The following is a 17,913-nucleotide window of genomic DNA, read 5'->3' on the forward strand; positions in this document are numbered from 1 at the left end:
TTGAGGTCTTGCTCAGCCTAGTCCAGTGCAAAACAGAACTGAAATCCAGTTAATAATTAGTGTTGCTTCAAACAAGATTTTCACTGAAACGTGGTCTTTCTAGATGTGATTGCTACAATTCCCAAACTTCATGCCACAGACCTCCCATCCAAAAGGCCATTGTCATTAACCCTTTAATCCCTAGGAGTGTCTGGCATCTAATTTTTCCTTGCTGTATCACCCCTGAATTAAACACTAAGGCCAGGAGAATAAAGGAAGTGATCACCTGCGAAAAAGCTCTTGATTGTTACACAAATTCTCCCTATTAGCACCCTAGGAAATGTTTAGAGAATGGTATGGAGATTGTGGACACTGATGTTAGGGTGTTAAGGGTTAAAGCCGTTTTGTGCACTTGCCCTTTTGTTATTAAACATTTCACTTCTAAATGCAGTGCTCTCATTGGATGTTTCATCCCAGGTGTTTATTTTCAGCCTGCATAGCTCTTGCAATGTACCAAGGATCAAATTAAGGGTAGCACAGACACTATTCAGTTTTAAAATAGTGTGATGATGTGGATGATTGTCAGGAACAGTGCTAAGAAACTTGTTTTTACAAGTGATATTTTATCACAAATATAACTTCTACAAATTTCTTTTCCCTTTTTTTAAATGCATAGACAGAAAAACCTAAACACAGTTTTCTACTTGATGTATACCCTTTTTTATTTGAATTAATAAATGGAAATTACACATGCAAATATCTAAGATTATAAGTAGAGACGAGTTGTAAATAACTTACTTGCTGATGAATATCATCATATTGCTATTAATTTTCTATAGCAACAAAACTGTTTGAAACAAACACTCTTACTTTATCCAACATAGATGGCTTTGCAACCCTTGAACATGAATATTATTCAAAGTTTTAATTCTTTTGAATATATGATAACAACTTTCCACAACCTTTTACAGATTTTTATGGAGGATTTTTTTTTTTTGCCATGACCTACAATCAAGACCCTCTCTCAAAATGTCAAAAATAATTTTTCAATCAATGTATTTCTTACTTTACCAGAAAAATTAATTACCTTTGTCTTGACATATTCCCTGAATTCCAAGATCAAAATATGAAAGCATAAAATTCCTTCAATTTACATTCCAGGTATCACTTGACCCCTTATGAACTCTGTTGTTTCAAGCTGTTTTACAAGGTCCTTCACTCTATTAACAAAAAAGGGCTAAAATCATCAGAAAAGTGATAACTTTTTAAGAAGGACATCACTATGTCTCATGCTTGTCACAAATATTTGAAATCTTTGTTAGGTCAATGCCAGAGCTAAAATCTACTACTCTTCCCAATCCATCTATCTCTACTTGTTTTCAAGTGTTGCTAACCTCTATGGAACAAGTGTCTCCCTATTTTAACCAAAACTAAAAATAAGCTAGCAAATAGATAGGTAGAACTGAGGACAAGAAAAATTCTGTTATTCCTATGAGGCCTAACAGTAGCATCTTGTTATGTATCAGGTTCTTTTAAATTCTCCCAGCACATAACAAATGAAAGCGAGCCCATTTTAATTTTACTCTTAATACACAAGTGCAATTCTACCATTCTACCTCTACCAGAGACACATTTCCTTGTAAGTTAGTTACAAGGATTTTGTGTTAAATCAAGATAACAAATTCTCCTTGAGAAGTTGCAGTATTCTGATTATCTATCCAGTGGATAATGTAAGGATATTATGGGGAGATGTTACATGTTAATCATCTTTGGAAGTTAAAGGGTTTATTTCTACATGTAACTCAGTATTGTAATTGTACATGCTCTTCAACATTACTAATTGTCTTGTCAGATTTGTATTTGATTTTGTATCCTGAAGCAATCATTGAACTGAAAAAAAAAAAAAAAAAAAAAAAAAATGCCAGAAACCATGCTTCTCCACATAAATCTTAAGCATAAATTTTTGCTTAAGGAGAAATTTCTAATTCATTCCTAGTTTTAATCATGTTCATGATTTGAAAATTATCCTTACAACTAAATTATTAGAGAAATTTTCAATAAGTGTTGAAAGTAATCCTGGATTGCTTGGTCCAGAAAACTCACTCCACTGTTACAACCAATAAGATGCAAAACTGAAATCAACTGTGATTTGGTCACTGGCACTTTCCTCACTTTTCACAGTTACACCAGTTTAACATTGAAAGGAATTCTCCTTTCTCCTGATCAGTCCTTGCAATTACTTTGGTTTTAGTTTATGAGACTCAATCAAAAAGTACTCTGACTAATACTGAATTTTAACCTCACATATTTTAGCATACATTAGTCTGGCACACTATTTACATCAGCTTATATGATGCCTATGTGCCATAATATAAATGAACCTTATTACCACTCACAAACAAAGGTTGTTTGGGGGTATTTTCTACAGCTGTAGGTTTACATTTCCTAAGTAATTCACTAATCAGTATATCAATAAATAACTTATAAAGAACATAAAGTCACTTGGAATATAAAATACGAAAGGCTGCCGTAAATGAGAAATGCAAATGATTTAACTCTTCATTCAAACAAAATACTCCCATAATCTAAAATCTCAGCAACCACTTTAAGAAGTACAACACAAATTTTGGATCTGTTCTTCTGTTGGCTGATTTTGATAATCTGATTTTACTTCCACACATTAGGATATTATTTTTTGGTCAAGGTCAGTATCTGATCAACTACACACCTTCCCCTCCCCTAACCTAACATGAACCCTAACTTGTTATCAGTTGATTGTTGTTGGGTTAGGGGAGGGGTAGGTGTGAAGTTGATCAGATACTGGCATTGATCCATATTTTCCTAGTAATTATTACTGGTACCTGACCATTTGATATTGTATCAAAACCATATGTAGAAGCCTAATTTATATATATATATTTTTTACTTATCACTAATGGGAGGAAAATATATGAAACCCAAATTTAGTGAAATCATTAAAAAGTTAATCCTTCTGTATTTTACAGGGAACACATCTGACATGAATATAAACGATACTGAACACAAATGATAACTGATGAGAATCAACTATAATAATTGATAATAACAGTAACATTACTAATGATAATAAATATAGATGCTTTGTTCTAGTTCCTTGTTACAGCAACAGTAAGAAAGCCAAGAAAGTCAATCAAGTCCTGTGTTTGTCCACTTCTACATCTCCTCCATAGAACAAACTAGGGTGGCCTCCACCTCTTGTGAGAATACCCTTACAGTAAGAAAAAAAACAGTGATGAGAAAATGTTTTTTCTACATTAAACAGTAAAGAACTAGATTTCAGTTTGTGCTTTGTACAAAATTTAGTCTAAATTATGGAAAAAAGAGGAAATGATTGAATGATTTCTGGTCTGAGACTCAGAAAGTTGTTAAGCAGAAAGTTGCTCACCCTTTTTAGCTGTTCCTGTCTTCGCTGCCACTGAGAGGGTGACATTGAGCTACTTGCAGGGTAGACAATCTGTAACTGAGGGCTAGACATGAACAATGAAGGATCTGAACTATGGCGACGTAGTCCACTTGTTTCCTGTCGGCATTCATTTAGCTGACTTTTGTAGATTGCAAGCTTTATGAATCAACAAAGACAAATGATTGGCAAAATTGAACAATTCTTAGGAATTCATTCATTATTTCATTTATGCACATGTATACAATTTGCCCTTGAAAGTGTCTCAGGTTATACATGCCTATGTAATGTTCTTTAAGCAAAGGTTCTCTTGGCAATTTTGTTCAAACCAATGATTATCAACTTTGTGTTATAACTTTGAGAAACACATTTGCTTCCTGGTTAGCAAGCTTAACTCCACACTCAGAAGTCCTATTTTGGTCAGTAGATGTCCATCATGTCCCTGAGCAAGACACTAAAACTCTCATAGAATCAGGGTAGACTTCATTCATATTAGCAATTTGTAAGGAAAACTTGACAAATTTGTGGAGTTTACCCTTCATAGACTCATCTTGCATCCCAATAGGGTGGAGAAGTAGTGATGTCACTTCATGTTCCCTGTGGCTTTACACTCCCCAAGAGCACTAAGCGTCAATATAACTGAGCCATTAGACTTGCAGATAAAATTTTCCTCACCTCTTGTGTCAATGTGGCAATGAGGTCTTGAGCATCTAAAAGCTGCTGCTGAAGGTTATCTTTTTCACCTTGTGCTCTTTCTCTGTCTCTCCTCTCATTTGAGAAATCTTCCTCATACGCTTGTATCTGAGCAAACCACATTTCAACGTATATTACTACACATGCATTTTCATCATAATTTACTTGCAACACACACTCTATAACCCCAATATCTCCCAGATCTGACAAATAACAATCCTATTCCATAAAATTAGCATTATACATCCCTGTCTTGATTTAAGATGAAATTTGGGGGTAAATGATTTGCTTCATTCTCTTTACCATTCTACATAACAGCATATTAAAATGTAGAGAGAGCATACATGCCAACCACTCCAAGAAATCACAAAGTTAAAAGCATATATGCATAATAATAATAAAATAATAATATTAATTTACCACTCCTCCAAGGGGGATTTTAAGTGTCAATAAAAAAAATTTTAAAAAATTTTAAAAAATTGTGTAATGAAACATAGCATTTAAAAATTCTAACTAGCTAGAGGCAGATCTATTGGTCATATACTAAGCACAGCTTTGGAGTTGAACTTGGTGCAACCAAGAACAAATCCAGTAAGTAGCTGGGTGGAGGGTTTGAACCAGGGAATACCAGATTACAAGTCCGGCACCCTAACCACTCGGCTACACTGTCGCCTGGCTATAAAGGTCCAGTTAGAAAAAACAGTTGCTCTCAATGGGTTATCAGTATACAGATCTTACTCCTTTGGGTACCCCAACATATGTTGCAACATGTATTCAAAATACTTTTTTATAAGTTACAGTACCCATCACTCGTGGTTAAAATTTGATCAAGATTTAAAATTTTTCACACCAATCAGATTTTTCTTTCCTATCTTTACCTTTTTCTTTTCTTTTCCCTTCCTTTTTTTTTTTTTTTGGCAGTAATCATATAATAATTGGAAAACACTAACATAAAATTTAAACTGGTTTCAAAAAGTTTCAAACCAAGGAACAATTTTAACCACAACATTTATAAATAAGCTTGAACGTACAATTGATTATCCTTAAATGACAGTAGTAGTATCAAGTTTTGACCATTGTCATACAGTAAGTATTCACTGAGAAAATAACACAAACCTGTTGTTTAAATACTTCAAAATCATTCAGATCTAGGAATGGTGACTGCGGTGAAGGTTTCTGTCCTTGATACAGTTCATTTAAAGTAGCAGCAAGCCTTGAAACTTCAGTTCCCAGAGCAAGGACCTGTGTTTCTGAATTTGCAAGTTTTTCTTTGGTCAAATCCAGTTCCTTTTGAAGCATTTCATTCTCTGTCTGATATTTTATCTTCATAGCATCGTAGTCTTCTTTCCACTTCTTGTTGACTTCCATAACCTTCATTTAAAAGTATAGACATCAGTTTGAAACAGAACATTTATACAAAGTATGTTCATAACATTAAATAAATTAAATTACCGTAAATTGCAAATTCACTGCCATGGAGTAGGTAAGAAATATTTACTAAACCACAAAGTACTTTTTCATACCACTGGAGATACTCATAGAATAAAAGTGTTCTCGGATGCAATAAATATATAAATGAATGAAACAAGATTGGGCTTGTCAAATGTTTGCTGACTCTGTAGAATTACCCTTATAATAGCCATTGTGTTTCAGAAATATCATATTACATCATCATAGTATCCTTCCAAAATATGTAAGTGGTTAATTTCAAATCTGAGCAAATTACTGCATAATCATTTTAATTAGTGGTAATTATGTTACATAGAATGTCATAATACAATTATAATAGAACTGCAAGATGCATAAATAGTTAATAACAAGCCTAGGCAAGTCAATATTTGGCTGACATTGCATTTAATTGTTATAATTGATTGCTGGTGATGGTATATTAATATAGAACCCTGCTAGGGAAATAAATTATGCAAACATTGCATAATCTATAAAAAGAAATTCAAAACAAGATGAGTAGGTGGTTCATTACCAATAAAGGAAATCAACCTTTCTGGCTCGATGGGCACAGTGGTTTTACTGATTATAATTTGTTAAAAAATAGCAAACAAGGTTACAGAGTCAGTAAAGTATGCAGAGAATCTTTATTGGAAGGAACTTCTAAGGCACAAATCATTCCATGAATTGTTTGATTAATGTGGGTAGGGAAGAATATTCAATAAACAAAATTAGTTCATTGAAACACAGAAGAGAAAAATTACTACAGTAGGACTAAGAACAAATAACATTTACAAGCAAAGGAACAACTACGTGGTCACATAGCAAGCTATTCCAAAATTCTGGCTATGGTGTAAAACACATATTGATGTCTCAAGTGGATTGACCACAAGCTGCTTTTTATTTATCCATGTTCTGATTAAACTAGTATCATAATACAACACAATTTGCAAATTTCATGAAGGTTAATTCACTCCATAGTTTAAAAGCTACTTTCCTTTGGTTTCCTAAGGAAAAATTTAGTTAATCAGCTTAGTTTAAGTCAAAGAACCCGCGTTCTGTGTAATACTGTATAAATCAAACATGAGTAAGTGTGTTTTATCAATATAGGTTGAAACAGCAGGATACTCAGAATGTTAACAATTTTGTAGATCATTCAATTTGTAAGGTCATAGTTACCACCACTGCTGTGAGCAAATTTTGATTTTTTTTCTGGGTATATCTATAGCATTGGATCCTTAAAAATTCAAAACATGAGAGATCCTAATGAGACACATAATCTATGCTAAAAATGCTTTGAGCAATGATATAATAACAAAGCTTAACGTTAACTGGGCACAAGACATCTGAACCTCCATCATATCTACAAGTCTTCATTGTCTAAATAAATAACGAGCATTCCATCAATTCCACAAATGAGAATCATTCTGATTACATGTGCACATAATTTAAGTCATGTACATTTGATAATTTCAACTATTTGCTTTTCAAAAGGCACATAACTAGATGCATTTTCACGATCTGTTTATTTCATTTTACATACAGATCAGCTCACTGACAGAAAATGAAAAAAAAAACTGTACAACCCATTAATTTTCATTTTCTAAATGGACAACTGTCTGATAGACAAAAGAGGTTACATAGGGTAGGATATAGTGATGATATCGCCCACTTCCGATTGTCACAGCCCACACCTGAATCTTGAAGTGACGTCACAAGTGATTTGAGATTTTAGTTCTTACTCTTTCTCTCATTCTCGCATTTTGAGTTTTGCCTCAATAAGATATAAATTTCTTCAGGAGGCTATTAAAAATAAAAACTCTATGGATGCACCATGCCACATCCTATAAAAATCAATCTTTTAGTTTTGTTTCATTCAGGTATAGAGAGTAGTATGTAGAGTAGTAAAATTGAGTAACGCATTTTCCTTGCAAACTCATCACCATGCTGGACCTCTTTGAGGGTCATCGGCATACCACTATGTTCTGAATCTTACTGCACATTCGCAGAAAGGCCAAATTTATCCAAATAAACAGTGCAGCAAAATTGTTACTTTTGCTTTTGAGAATTATCTCATGAAATTGTTGTGTGTGACAATTGTTTTGGCTGACACGCAGACAACTCCAAATTCATGAGCCATAATGCATTAAGTCCTGAATAAGGCAATATGATGTTTGGAAGAGAGCATAATTATGACTTTGGTAACAATTGATTCTAGTGTTACTGGTTTGCAATATCAGATATATTGCATGGCTGTCATTACAATAAAAAATTCTCATGATTGTACTTCAGGTTTGACTTAATCGTCCATTTGAACTGCAAAATGTTCAAGACAATTAGGACCCAGTAAAATTTCCTTATTTGAAAGTCTGAAGTAAGTTCTGCCCTCCACAAACACGATACGGTCTACATATTTAAAGTTTCTAATGATTTTCGTTAGCCTATAGACTAGATATAAATTAGACTAAAATTGTTGCAGGAAAAGTAATTTCTTTATCTCACCTCGTTCAGTTGCCATTCCAGACATTCTCCACCGCTTTCACCTGAAACAGATCTAGAATCATCCCTTGAGTTTGACGGCTCCTAAGAATAATCGAGAAGTATTTCATTATTAGGCTTAATGATTTTTCTTAACAAAGTCTGTGATTCAACCGTCGTAACTTTTGAACCTCACTTTCGCCATTTACATTGTTGTTTCGAATCTTGCTGTAAAACAAAACACAAAAATATCATATTTCTGTGCTTAAGTAGCATAAGCTTGTGCTCTGAGGCAGGTCCAAAAATTTGAGTTTCACCTCGCGTTTTCGGCTTCTCATGAAACCTTGAACTGCTACATGGTCAACCCGCTACATGGTCAACTTTGAATAACATATATAATTGCTAACCAACATGAAAACCATTCTCATCCACTCATGGAGCGAAACAACAAATATTTCCACCATAAAAATGTACGAGGATCGAGGAATGGCCCATTAATATTGTTGTCGAGTTGCCAACACGTCAGTGCGTCGGTCAGAAATATTAAATGAAACTTCTGCCTTCCCATATCATATCTCTGGCAAAAATGATTTAGACTTCATACCTCCCCATCTCTTTTCTTTCCCTTTTCAGCTTCTCTCAACAGTTTTCTAACTCTCGATTGTTCCTTCTGTAACCTTAATAGCAACGATCGTTTTTCGCCCAAAGTCTTGACTAGCGAGCGCTGTAATTCCAAACAGTTCTCGCATCGATTATTCACAGCATTGCTGGTCATTTTCAAATCAAACACTTATTCCCGACGCACTTAATTTGATTCTTGAATAATAAGCTAAGAGCAGTAGGTTAATAAATAGTAGGGCATAAATTTCCCCATTACTGTAACTGCTCTAAATAGAAACCAAAAGAAAGATCGGGTTAAAACTAGACCGGATGTCGTGATGACGTCATCACTTTAACGTGACCTAGTCAAAGAAAACGTGTCAAAATTCTACTCTCAGGATAACCCAAAGAAGCAGTTAAATCTTATTTACGTGTGCACGAAAACGAACGGGCGAGTTTTAAAGGGAGATATGAACACACCGTTTTAACAAGCTTTCTTGTCGCTTTGGAATATTTTGCCGTCTGGTAAGACAATTTTGGTTTTTAAAAAAAGATTATTATTTGGAGATGACTATGTAAAAATTCAGCAACATCATCACTTCAAGTATCCCTATGTTATCACGTAATAAATGTCGTATCACGTAGGATATTTTTGACAAGGGATATTACGATATTCCCTCTCAGAGGCGATGCAGCTAAAAAAACAGCGTGATATTATATTCAATGTGATTGAGCGGGTCAGAAAGAACAATTAATATCAATCTGAGGCCGTGACACTCTCAGTTCATAACGCGAAGCGTGGGGTTTTTCTACCGATGACCTCAGAATTAGGGAAAAGTCCTAGTTTTGGGAGTAGGCGGAGAGAGTCATAGCCACTTTGACTTCACTGAAGAACTGAGCAATGACTAAATTGGTAAAACGTTCAAATTTTCAAGGCAAACGCGAAAGCTGTAGTCGGTCAGCTGTGACTCAATTGACAAAAAAGCAGTATTTTGTTAAAAAAAAAAAAATGCTACTAAACTTCCAGCCTTGAAAGTCAAAATTATTGCTGATTTCCCCGCTCATTGTGGTCAGAGACAGTCGTTTCATATACCCCCCCCCCACCCCACCCACCCCCTTTTCTTGGGAAAAACCCACTTAATCGAACCTCAAAACGAATCATTTAAAACATTTCTGATGCACAACTGAGGGTAAAAGAATATGACCCATAATATGCTCATCTGAAGTAACTCGGTGAAAGAAATTCAATTCTGCTAATGACTTGTATCAAGCCGAGATTATAAACAGTTATAATTTCTTGCTTATACCACCAAAGCTTAAACGTGTTTTAAAGCTGTTTTGTTGAACACAGTTTAAATTTGTTTCTTCATAGATGCTGCTTAAACCGATGTTCTGATTTTCACTTGCGTAAATCCGGTTCAACTTAACACGTTTTGCAGGTTTGAATGGGGTATTATTCTGAAGCTCAGACTCTGGATCGCTCCTTTCCCTCAGGGGGAGGACTGGAGCGAGCGACTTCGGACAGTGAGAATTGGGCTGTAACTGACCGGTGACCACTGAGTACTTTCGCTGAGGAGACCAGAAGGAAATCAGAAAAAAATATTGATCACATATCTAATCCAAAGCAATCTAAAACATAGTTTCAGCCCCCCAAAATGTAAGAATCTGTGGTTCTAAATTTTAAAGATAAAGATTTTTTCCCTCACCAAATGTTAGCCAAGGAATTAGCGCCAACCATCAGTACAAAACCGCACCTTGTAGTGCTTCCTATAAAAACGGTCCTATTAGGTATCTTATCCTAGGATTTTTTGAAGAGGCTAGTGCTGTTAACTACCGTCGTATTTCTCTCGCGTGGTGTGTAATTGTTTTTTTGCTCGGGAGCCCCGGAGTATACAAGATAAATCGTATATTACCTTCGAAGTCGCCTAGCTGGGCATTTGTCATTTAAACACTACTTGGCTATTGTGCCTTGATGTTCTTCAGGCCAATAACAAATTCCTCTAGGACTGACTATCAAAAGGAGTCAGAGAAAACCTAAACAAGCGACGGTTTCAACCACTGATAAGTTAAAAAAATTATCAGGTGACACACAAAAGGTTGCAGGTTAGTCTTGTTCTCAGCCTCTCTTTTTTTTCTTCCACCATTGTCGAAAACGCACCAACACATGTTTCCTAATAAATCATCAGTTTGATAATCTAGAGAAACGAATCTCCGCAGTCACATCTGCAGTTCTACTAACTAGCTGAACATATATGAAGACCTTTTACTCTAACAAAACAAAGATCATAATCATGAGTTTCCAGTTCCGTAGTGAGATTAAAAACAACGAAATGATTTTCTACAGTTTCAGACAACCATATCTCACTCTTAGAGGTTGTGTGCGAAGGACAGCGAAAAAAGATGAAAAAGCCAAAATGAAATAATACCGACGTTATGTTGGGGGCGACTGTGAAAAGAGTAAGAAGAGTGTGAATGAAAACACAAAAGGAATTTATGAGAAAATCATTGCTTTGCACACTTATCAGTAAACTTTTGCACATTTGTTGGCCATCCTCTGCCCTGAAAACACATCAAATTTACCTTCAGAGGACGACAGTTTACTTACTGAGAAGTAGAGAAGTGACATTGGAGTTCAACTCCAATGTCACTTCTCTACTCAAATTTGGAATATCTGATCATTAACGGAGCTGATGCACAAATTAAACTTACCATATCACGAGTCAGGTTTTGCGATGTGTATGTTTAACGACGGTGTGAATTGCAAATTATCACAACTGAAGTCGGGAAGCCAGAATTACACCAAAGAGGAAAAATAAACCAAAAAGGAACACGGGAGGTGGTGAATGAAGCCGATTAACACGGATTGACAAACTTGAAATGTCTAGAATACGTAAGTAACGTAGGCGTTAAAACATATTACACTTAGTTAAATGAACTTTCATTCTCTCTATATTCTTTTCTACCTCGATTTACATCAAGAAGAAAAGTGATACTCGCCTAGCAAAGAAGAAGAAAATGAAACTGATGGTAAATTGAAAAATAGAAGCTCGATGGGCAATTTGTACGGATACTCCTCCCGTTAATACCGTTAACGATTCATACCTCTTTGTTAAACGTATTTTTTAATTTTTGCATTTTCGGTTTTCGTCGCTCTAGAGTTTCGGATTTTATTTTTGCATTGTTTTGAATCTAAAATCTAAAATCAAGACGTGTCAAGGGTTTTTTTCGGGAGTTCATTGTTTTTCTCTAAATCATTCATAAAAATTTTTGACATGCTCTAAGCTTAAGCAGACCATCTTTGACATAAATCCGAGACCAGAAGCTTTTATAATGTTAGGACTGTTGCAGGGAAATTCGTACCATTTTCTGTAGGACTATATTAATTTTTCGAGGGAATATGGAGTGCAAAAATTTAAATCTACGGTATTGTTTCATGGAAAATATCGATTCAATCTCTGCACTATTTTGGTAATTTTTTGGTAACGCCCCGAGTTGAATGAACAGCGCGACGATGATGACATTTTTAGCTCGGAAAGAACTGAATAAATTTTCTATCTATTCTCACTGGCATTCACATTTCCGATGAACGATAATCACGGCTGTTTGAACCTATCTCGTTAATACGAAAGATCCATGTGACTTAAAACAACCTAACTATCGATACAAAATAGATAATGATCAGAAAGAAGTCTCAAGGCATACAAGCACTTTGGCATAGCATTAAATATATTTTTATGCGTCTGCAAATCATGTTGCTATATTTAACAGATACTGTGGGGGCGAAATGATGTACATATTATTATTTTCCAACCGTACTTCATATTCAACCAATCTTTTAAGCGATTTTTTGGGGTGAAAAGTAATACATGAAGAAAACATAATCAATCAAAACAGTAGTAGTATAGGCTCAGTGCCACAATCCAGTCCATCGTTATCTTAATCTGATTCTCGCCACTCTGCATGAAACTTTAGCGACTGGATTGTGCGTGGGCACTAAGAAAAAGATTTCAACTCTGCAATACTGGAGTAATTCGACTCCTTAAGCACTATTATTACCTTTAGAGGAGGTGACCTGCGGATCATCCATGGATATGCAGCCATTTCTAGCTGAAACTGAGCTGCTTTCTAGTCCAAGTTAGCGACAAGGTGCAAGAGATTTATCTTTCAATGGGCAAACGTGCTGCAGCCCCATTTATAACGGGTAGTCGATGAAATTACAAGATGCTAATGTAAAAGCCGGATGTCGAAGTGATCTAATCCGGGAATGCGATGATGTCATACCTTGGCTCGTCCTGGTTCTCGGTCTTAAAAAAAAACTTCCGGTCTGAATTAAAAACCGATGCCATCGCTAAGCCACAGCATGGCGTTATATCTTACAACTTCCATTTCATACGACTTCCGTCGATGCTTTAAAAGTCAGATTTTGTTTCAAAATATGTTCAAATCGCTCACTCGAATGCCAAATGCGTGGGTGAAATCATAATATACAGATAGAATGTCTGGCTATACCTCGAATGGCAAAGGAACTTTGTTTCCAAACAACCCTGTTCAAACAACAAATAAGCTTTTGGAGTGTGTTCAGCTGTTTGTGGGTGGTCTTTCATAGAAATCAAGAAATAAGCTTCTAGCACGGAAACGTTGATGATTGATAAATACTCGGAGACAGACCGAGGACGGTTGACAATGAATTTCTAACTAAATTTATTAAACAAAAACCCGCCAAAGGATGAGACGGAAAAAGAAAAAAGAGGGAGAAAGAGGAGAAAGAATGTCACAGACGCTTTCCTCTTTTTTTTCTTTTTCCTTTTTTTTTTAGCATCTCTTGATGTAAATTTACCGGACGTGCTAAATGCAAAATTATATGAACTATCTGCTATCATTTAGGTCCTTAACTTTGGGCTTCCTGTTTACGGAAGTGTTTGATCTGACGAGCAGACTCATTTGTGGCAGGTAATGACGGAGGACGGGGGGAAGAAGAACAAGCGAAAGAAGAGTTACTCTCTTGTTTTGACTTAAACGGGAGTTTGCTGCCAAACAGTGCGTAATATTCTATCTGGATATGGCAGACAGAGTCAAATGAATTCGATATACTTCTGGCCAAAGTCTGTAAAAATTTTGCGTCTTGCATGGGGCGGTGAAGTGAAAGGATTTCGCATTGAACCGGGTCGGTATCAGCACGTACACCCGCTCCCCCCCCCCCCGGAACCTTAGCTAGCGCCTCCTTCCACTTCTACCACTTCTACCCCTCCTCCTTCCTTCACAAGTTGAAGAAGCGGAGCAATTAAGATTTGCAGATCTTAGAAAATTTAGTCCAAAATTTTTCAGTTTTTTATTTTTTTAATCCATGTCTTTCTTTTCCATCCTAGTTCCCTTTGACACATTATGACGCATTTCCTTTGCATAAGCTGACAAATCTCCTGCACGACGCATTTTCTTTTGTTTTCATGCTCTTCCCCTTCGTACATAAGGAACTACCTGTCGCCGTCCTAAAACTGCGAGACTACATGAAGTAGAAAGTGTGCGCACACATGAAGAAAACTGAAGATAAGAATTTCTCCAAAAAAGCTGTCAAAAGGAATCCTTACCGTGATGAAGCGATCAAACGGTAAAAATAAGACTCATGCTTCAGTTGGTGAATATTTGATTAAAAATAGTGCCCTATCAATCAAGATCGTTGAACATTACGAATTCAGATTGATGGCAGAAAGTTCAAGCCCTTAATAGATTAGTTTTCTAAAAATGGGCACCAACAGAGACCGAACAGCACGTACTGTGTATTTCAATCATTCAGGACGCTTCTAATTTACATCGTAAATACGCGCAAAGAGGGGTTTTGTTCTTTTGCTGCATCCTCGTTCCCAGGGCCACTCTTACTCTCGGTTTATAGAGCACCACAAAAACGCATAATGAACTAACAGAGAATGAGTCTTAGCAGAAGGACGGGATTTTGAAAAGTAGGTGGAAGGAAAATGTTCTTTTTGTTGGATGGATCATACCGTATACAAAAATGTAACAAAAAGTAATCAGCAAAAATTCTTTAGTTAATCAAAGTTTAAATATTTTCTTTTGAAATGCTGCAAATTTAGCCTAGTCCTAACTTTTCTTTGTTCCAAGATTTCCTCAATACATTAACACCTTTGCCACCTTTTTTTCCATCTTCCTTCCTTTGCCCTTTCCTTTGACCACAACCACAACCACAACCACGTTTTCACTCATACCTTCCCAAGTTCCCAACGCCCTGCAAACCACCTTCGCCCGAGTGTCGTGTTTAGCACTTTCTTTGTCGGCATGTTGAAGAATTTGGAAAATTACGGTGCTAAGCGATTTTAACCCTGGCACGAAAAAAAATTCTGAATGTCCTCTATGCTCGCTACGTTATTTGTTTTAGCTGCGGTGTGGCATGAGTTATTAGATGGCCGACTATGATGAAAGTTAGTGGGATATCACTGTTATTTGAATGTGCGTTGAAATAACCCACCCACCGAAGCGATCGTGTAATGAAAAAAATAAAGGTTACTCTCAAAAAAGGCTTCCTACCTTATTTTTACTGAGACAGAATAAAGTTTAAACTCTCTTGTTTTACTTATTTCACTAGAAAACGACTCTATTTTGGATTTAAAGACTGAGGTATCAAGTCGACTCAGAACATATGCGTTCCTTCTAGGTCAATGAAGATATTAAAAAATGAAAAAAAATAACTACCGCATGTTCCTGCCGCCAACCGCAGCTTAAGATAGGGTTCACTACATCACTGAATAAAACGAATGTTTTTCTTTAAGAACAGACAAATGAACAAACAAAGAGCTCTTACATCTTACACTGAATCGTCAAAAATCTTCTTCCACCAGTAGAAAATTTAGTGAACAAGCAAATGAAAAAGTAACACCGGCTTTGCGCTGGATTTGGAATCATGGCTTTGAACACGACAAAGGCATGGCACGTAAACAAAATTTTTTGAGTCGGTCGAGGAATTGTTTCCCAATCTAAGCAAAGAACTAGGCAGCTGTCCAGGAGAATAATCATCTGTTTTGTTTTTATTACTTAGGACACAAATCTTTACATTTTCCCGCTTGCCCAAGTAACCTCGGGCTTGTACATGTACGAACGAGGGGGAGATTTCTCCTTTCACTGGACACAAAATATACCGCAGATGTCTCGTTTTCGTTTGGAATGCTGTCATCTTGGACTCGCTGTTGCGTGCTTTTAGTTTAATCCCAGATATTTTCGAGTACCAATATCTTGACTCAAAAACCTTTTATCGCACTGAAAACCAAATATCTGTTCCCTAGAGCGCACGTTCTTATGATTTCACCTTTCTTATTTCGGAACAAACTTCAGCAATTTCAAGCATTGGGTCTTATATTTTCAAGCCTCTTTAGCATCGTTTTGACTCATGGCGCCCTTTCCAATAAAATGATTTTTACTTCGAGATCGCAGCTTTAGTTTCAATCTGTAATACCGTACAAAATTTTCTTCAAAGTTAGAAATTGAATGTATCAAGTCATGTTTTAACATATATCCCTCAATCCCTCAGCGGTTCTTTAGTGGACCGAAATTTCGGGTGTATATTCCAGTAGAGATATTAATGACTTACCGCACATCTTTCCTCGGGGAAGCTCGAGGCGAGCCCAGCATCAGTCATGTTGATCCAGTAGGCCATGGTAGCGATTGAAGAGGCTTAGTGCTCCGGTTTCCCGCTTATGGTAGTTACCAAGGTACAATTTATTTGACGCCAACGCTCGAATGCTTCTTCTACTTCTTCTCTGTCGAAAAAATATCCTGTTTATCCAGGAATTTTTCTCATGGATGCAATATAATGCTAGACAGCGTTATGACGTCGCAGACCTTCGGTATCAAAACAAAAAACAGGAAAAAGGAAGTGCAAATTTAATTAGTACAAAATTCATGGACTGTTGCAGTTGACGAGAATTCCTTCATGTGATATTCTTTGACGCATCACAGCCTAAGTCTATTTCTGGAGAAGTCTTTGCTATTGATATCATTTCCAAGATTTTAAGTTCTCAGTGTTTTATACCTGAATATGATGAGATAGATCTTCAGATCCAAAAACGAGTACAATTCTGATGAAAACTTCCTTAGGTTTTGTACCTTGGCCAATTCAATGTGACGAGTGGTAATAATATTTCGTAAAGTCGATAATCAGTTTTGCAAGTGCAGGCGAACTTGAGTCGTTAAATGGTATTCATTTCATAGCCATCCTCCGCTAAAAACGCCACCATGGGCATTTTGAAGCAAGGATTTCCAGAGGTAACGGTTGGGATTGTCTTTACTTTTTGTTGGATATAATTTGAATTGAAATTTAACTTTTGCCTCCCTCCCTCAAGTGTGTTTTTTTTAAATTCATGTAATCAGCTAGTCATGATTACACAACTGCAATTGAGTTTTTGAAAAGCTGATTTGGGCTTTCAAATTCGTGTTTGACTCCACAATATTTTTCATCTCAACCTTTCTGCTTCACCTTTTACACGCTAAGTGCAACACCTTTTCTTTAGGGCTTTGCAACACATGACAATTCATAGGGTTTTTACATATTGTTGGCGCGCGCGCCGCGTAATGTTTTTCTAAAGAATTTCTATGTTTTCGCTTTCCTAGGTCACTAAAAGTTATCGAAAGGCGATGAGCAACGCTCGGGCTATCGTTTGCTGTAGTAAAGCTAAGCAAAATGATTTTCGTTATTAAGCTAAGGTTCCACGAAGGGAGGCGCTCGCCAGTAATAATTTAGCTTTGCCTTTGCTTTTCTTCAATTTGCTTCGGAGAAACCTCTCAAAATTTTCAGAATTTGCGAAATTTGTCCTACCGACAACTTAAAAACCGAAAATAGTAAGGGTTACAAAGGCAGTTTCCTCGCCATTTGCAGTTTTGTGTTTTCTTCCTTTATCTCAAATTTGGTCTCGTGAATTTTTTTTCAACAGGCACTAGGAGGGGCACAAATATGTTCAACGGTTCAGCAAATCTGGGGAAATTCCACCGAAGGAAACGCTATAAATCTTGCTCGAAAGATCTCCATTTCTTTGTTGCAAAAGTATTTCGTAATGGAATACAACTTCTCACGGTGTTTTCTTTTCAGTTGCCCTCTTTTTCAGGCGTAGAAGGCCTATGAATATTACGGGTGTAGTTGCTGGAAACCCTAGATTCCATCACATAAAAACTGTGTTAAGTTAAACTTTTTTCAACATACCTTTTCAGATAAAAATTGTGCGATCGTATCGGGCCGCTATGTTTAAGCTCGCGCTACGTTCGCACCCAGATCTCGCGCG

At 36.3% G+C, this 17,913-nt stretch overlaps 1 protein-coding gene and 1 long non-coding RNA gene across 5 annotated transcripts; one reads left to right on the forward strand and one right to left on the reverse strand.

The window, feature by feature from the left end:
* Positions 1–675: 675 nt before the first annotated feature.
* On the reverse strand, positions 676–17,895 carry LOC113673645 (uncharacterized). Of its 4 annotated transcripts, XM_089186036.1 has the most exons (7): positions 17,835–17,895; positions 16,230–16,480; positions 8,060–8,140; positions 5,228–5,482; positions 4,094–4,219; positions 3,404–3,577; positions 1,530–3,226 (listed from the first exon to the last, which is right to left on the reverse strand). In XM_089186036.1, exons 2-7 carry the CDS (start codon positions 16,293–16,295, stop codon positions 3,149–3,151), a joined length of 780 nt encoding a protein of 259 aa, XP_089042162.1. In that variant the 5' UTR covers positions 16,296–16,480; positions 17,835–17,895; the 3' UTR covers positions 1,530–3,148. The 4 variants fall into 4 exon arrangements, with proteins under 4 accessions (XP_089042160.1, XP_089042162.1, XP_089042163.1 ...); XM_089186034.1 differs by lacking the exons at positions 16,230–16,480; positions 17,835–17,895 and adding an exon at positions 8,640–9,152 and having other exon boundaries at positions 676–3,226; XM_089186037.1 differs by lacking the exons at positions 16,230–16,480; positions 17,835–17,895 and adding an exon at positions 12,692–12,880.
* Positions 9,023–10,840, forward strand: LOC149039223 (uncharacterized). Its single transcript, XR_016180693.1, has 2 exons — positions 9,023–9,160; positions 10,008–10,840. It is a non-coding gene; the product is annotated as an uncharacterized LOC149039223 (long non-coding RNA).
* Positions 17,896–17,913: the final 18 nt, after the last annotated feature.

The sequence above is a fragment of the Pocillopora damicornis genome, chromosome 10 (assembly GCF_964200805.1).
Source record: "Pocillopora damicornis chromosome 10, jaPocDami1.2, whole genome shotgun sequence".
Taxonomy (NCBI): Eukaryota; Metazoa; Cnidaria; class Anthozoa; order Scleractinia; family Pocilloporidae; genus Pocillopora; species Pocillopora damicornis.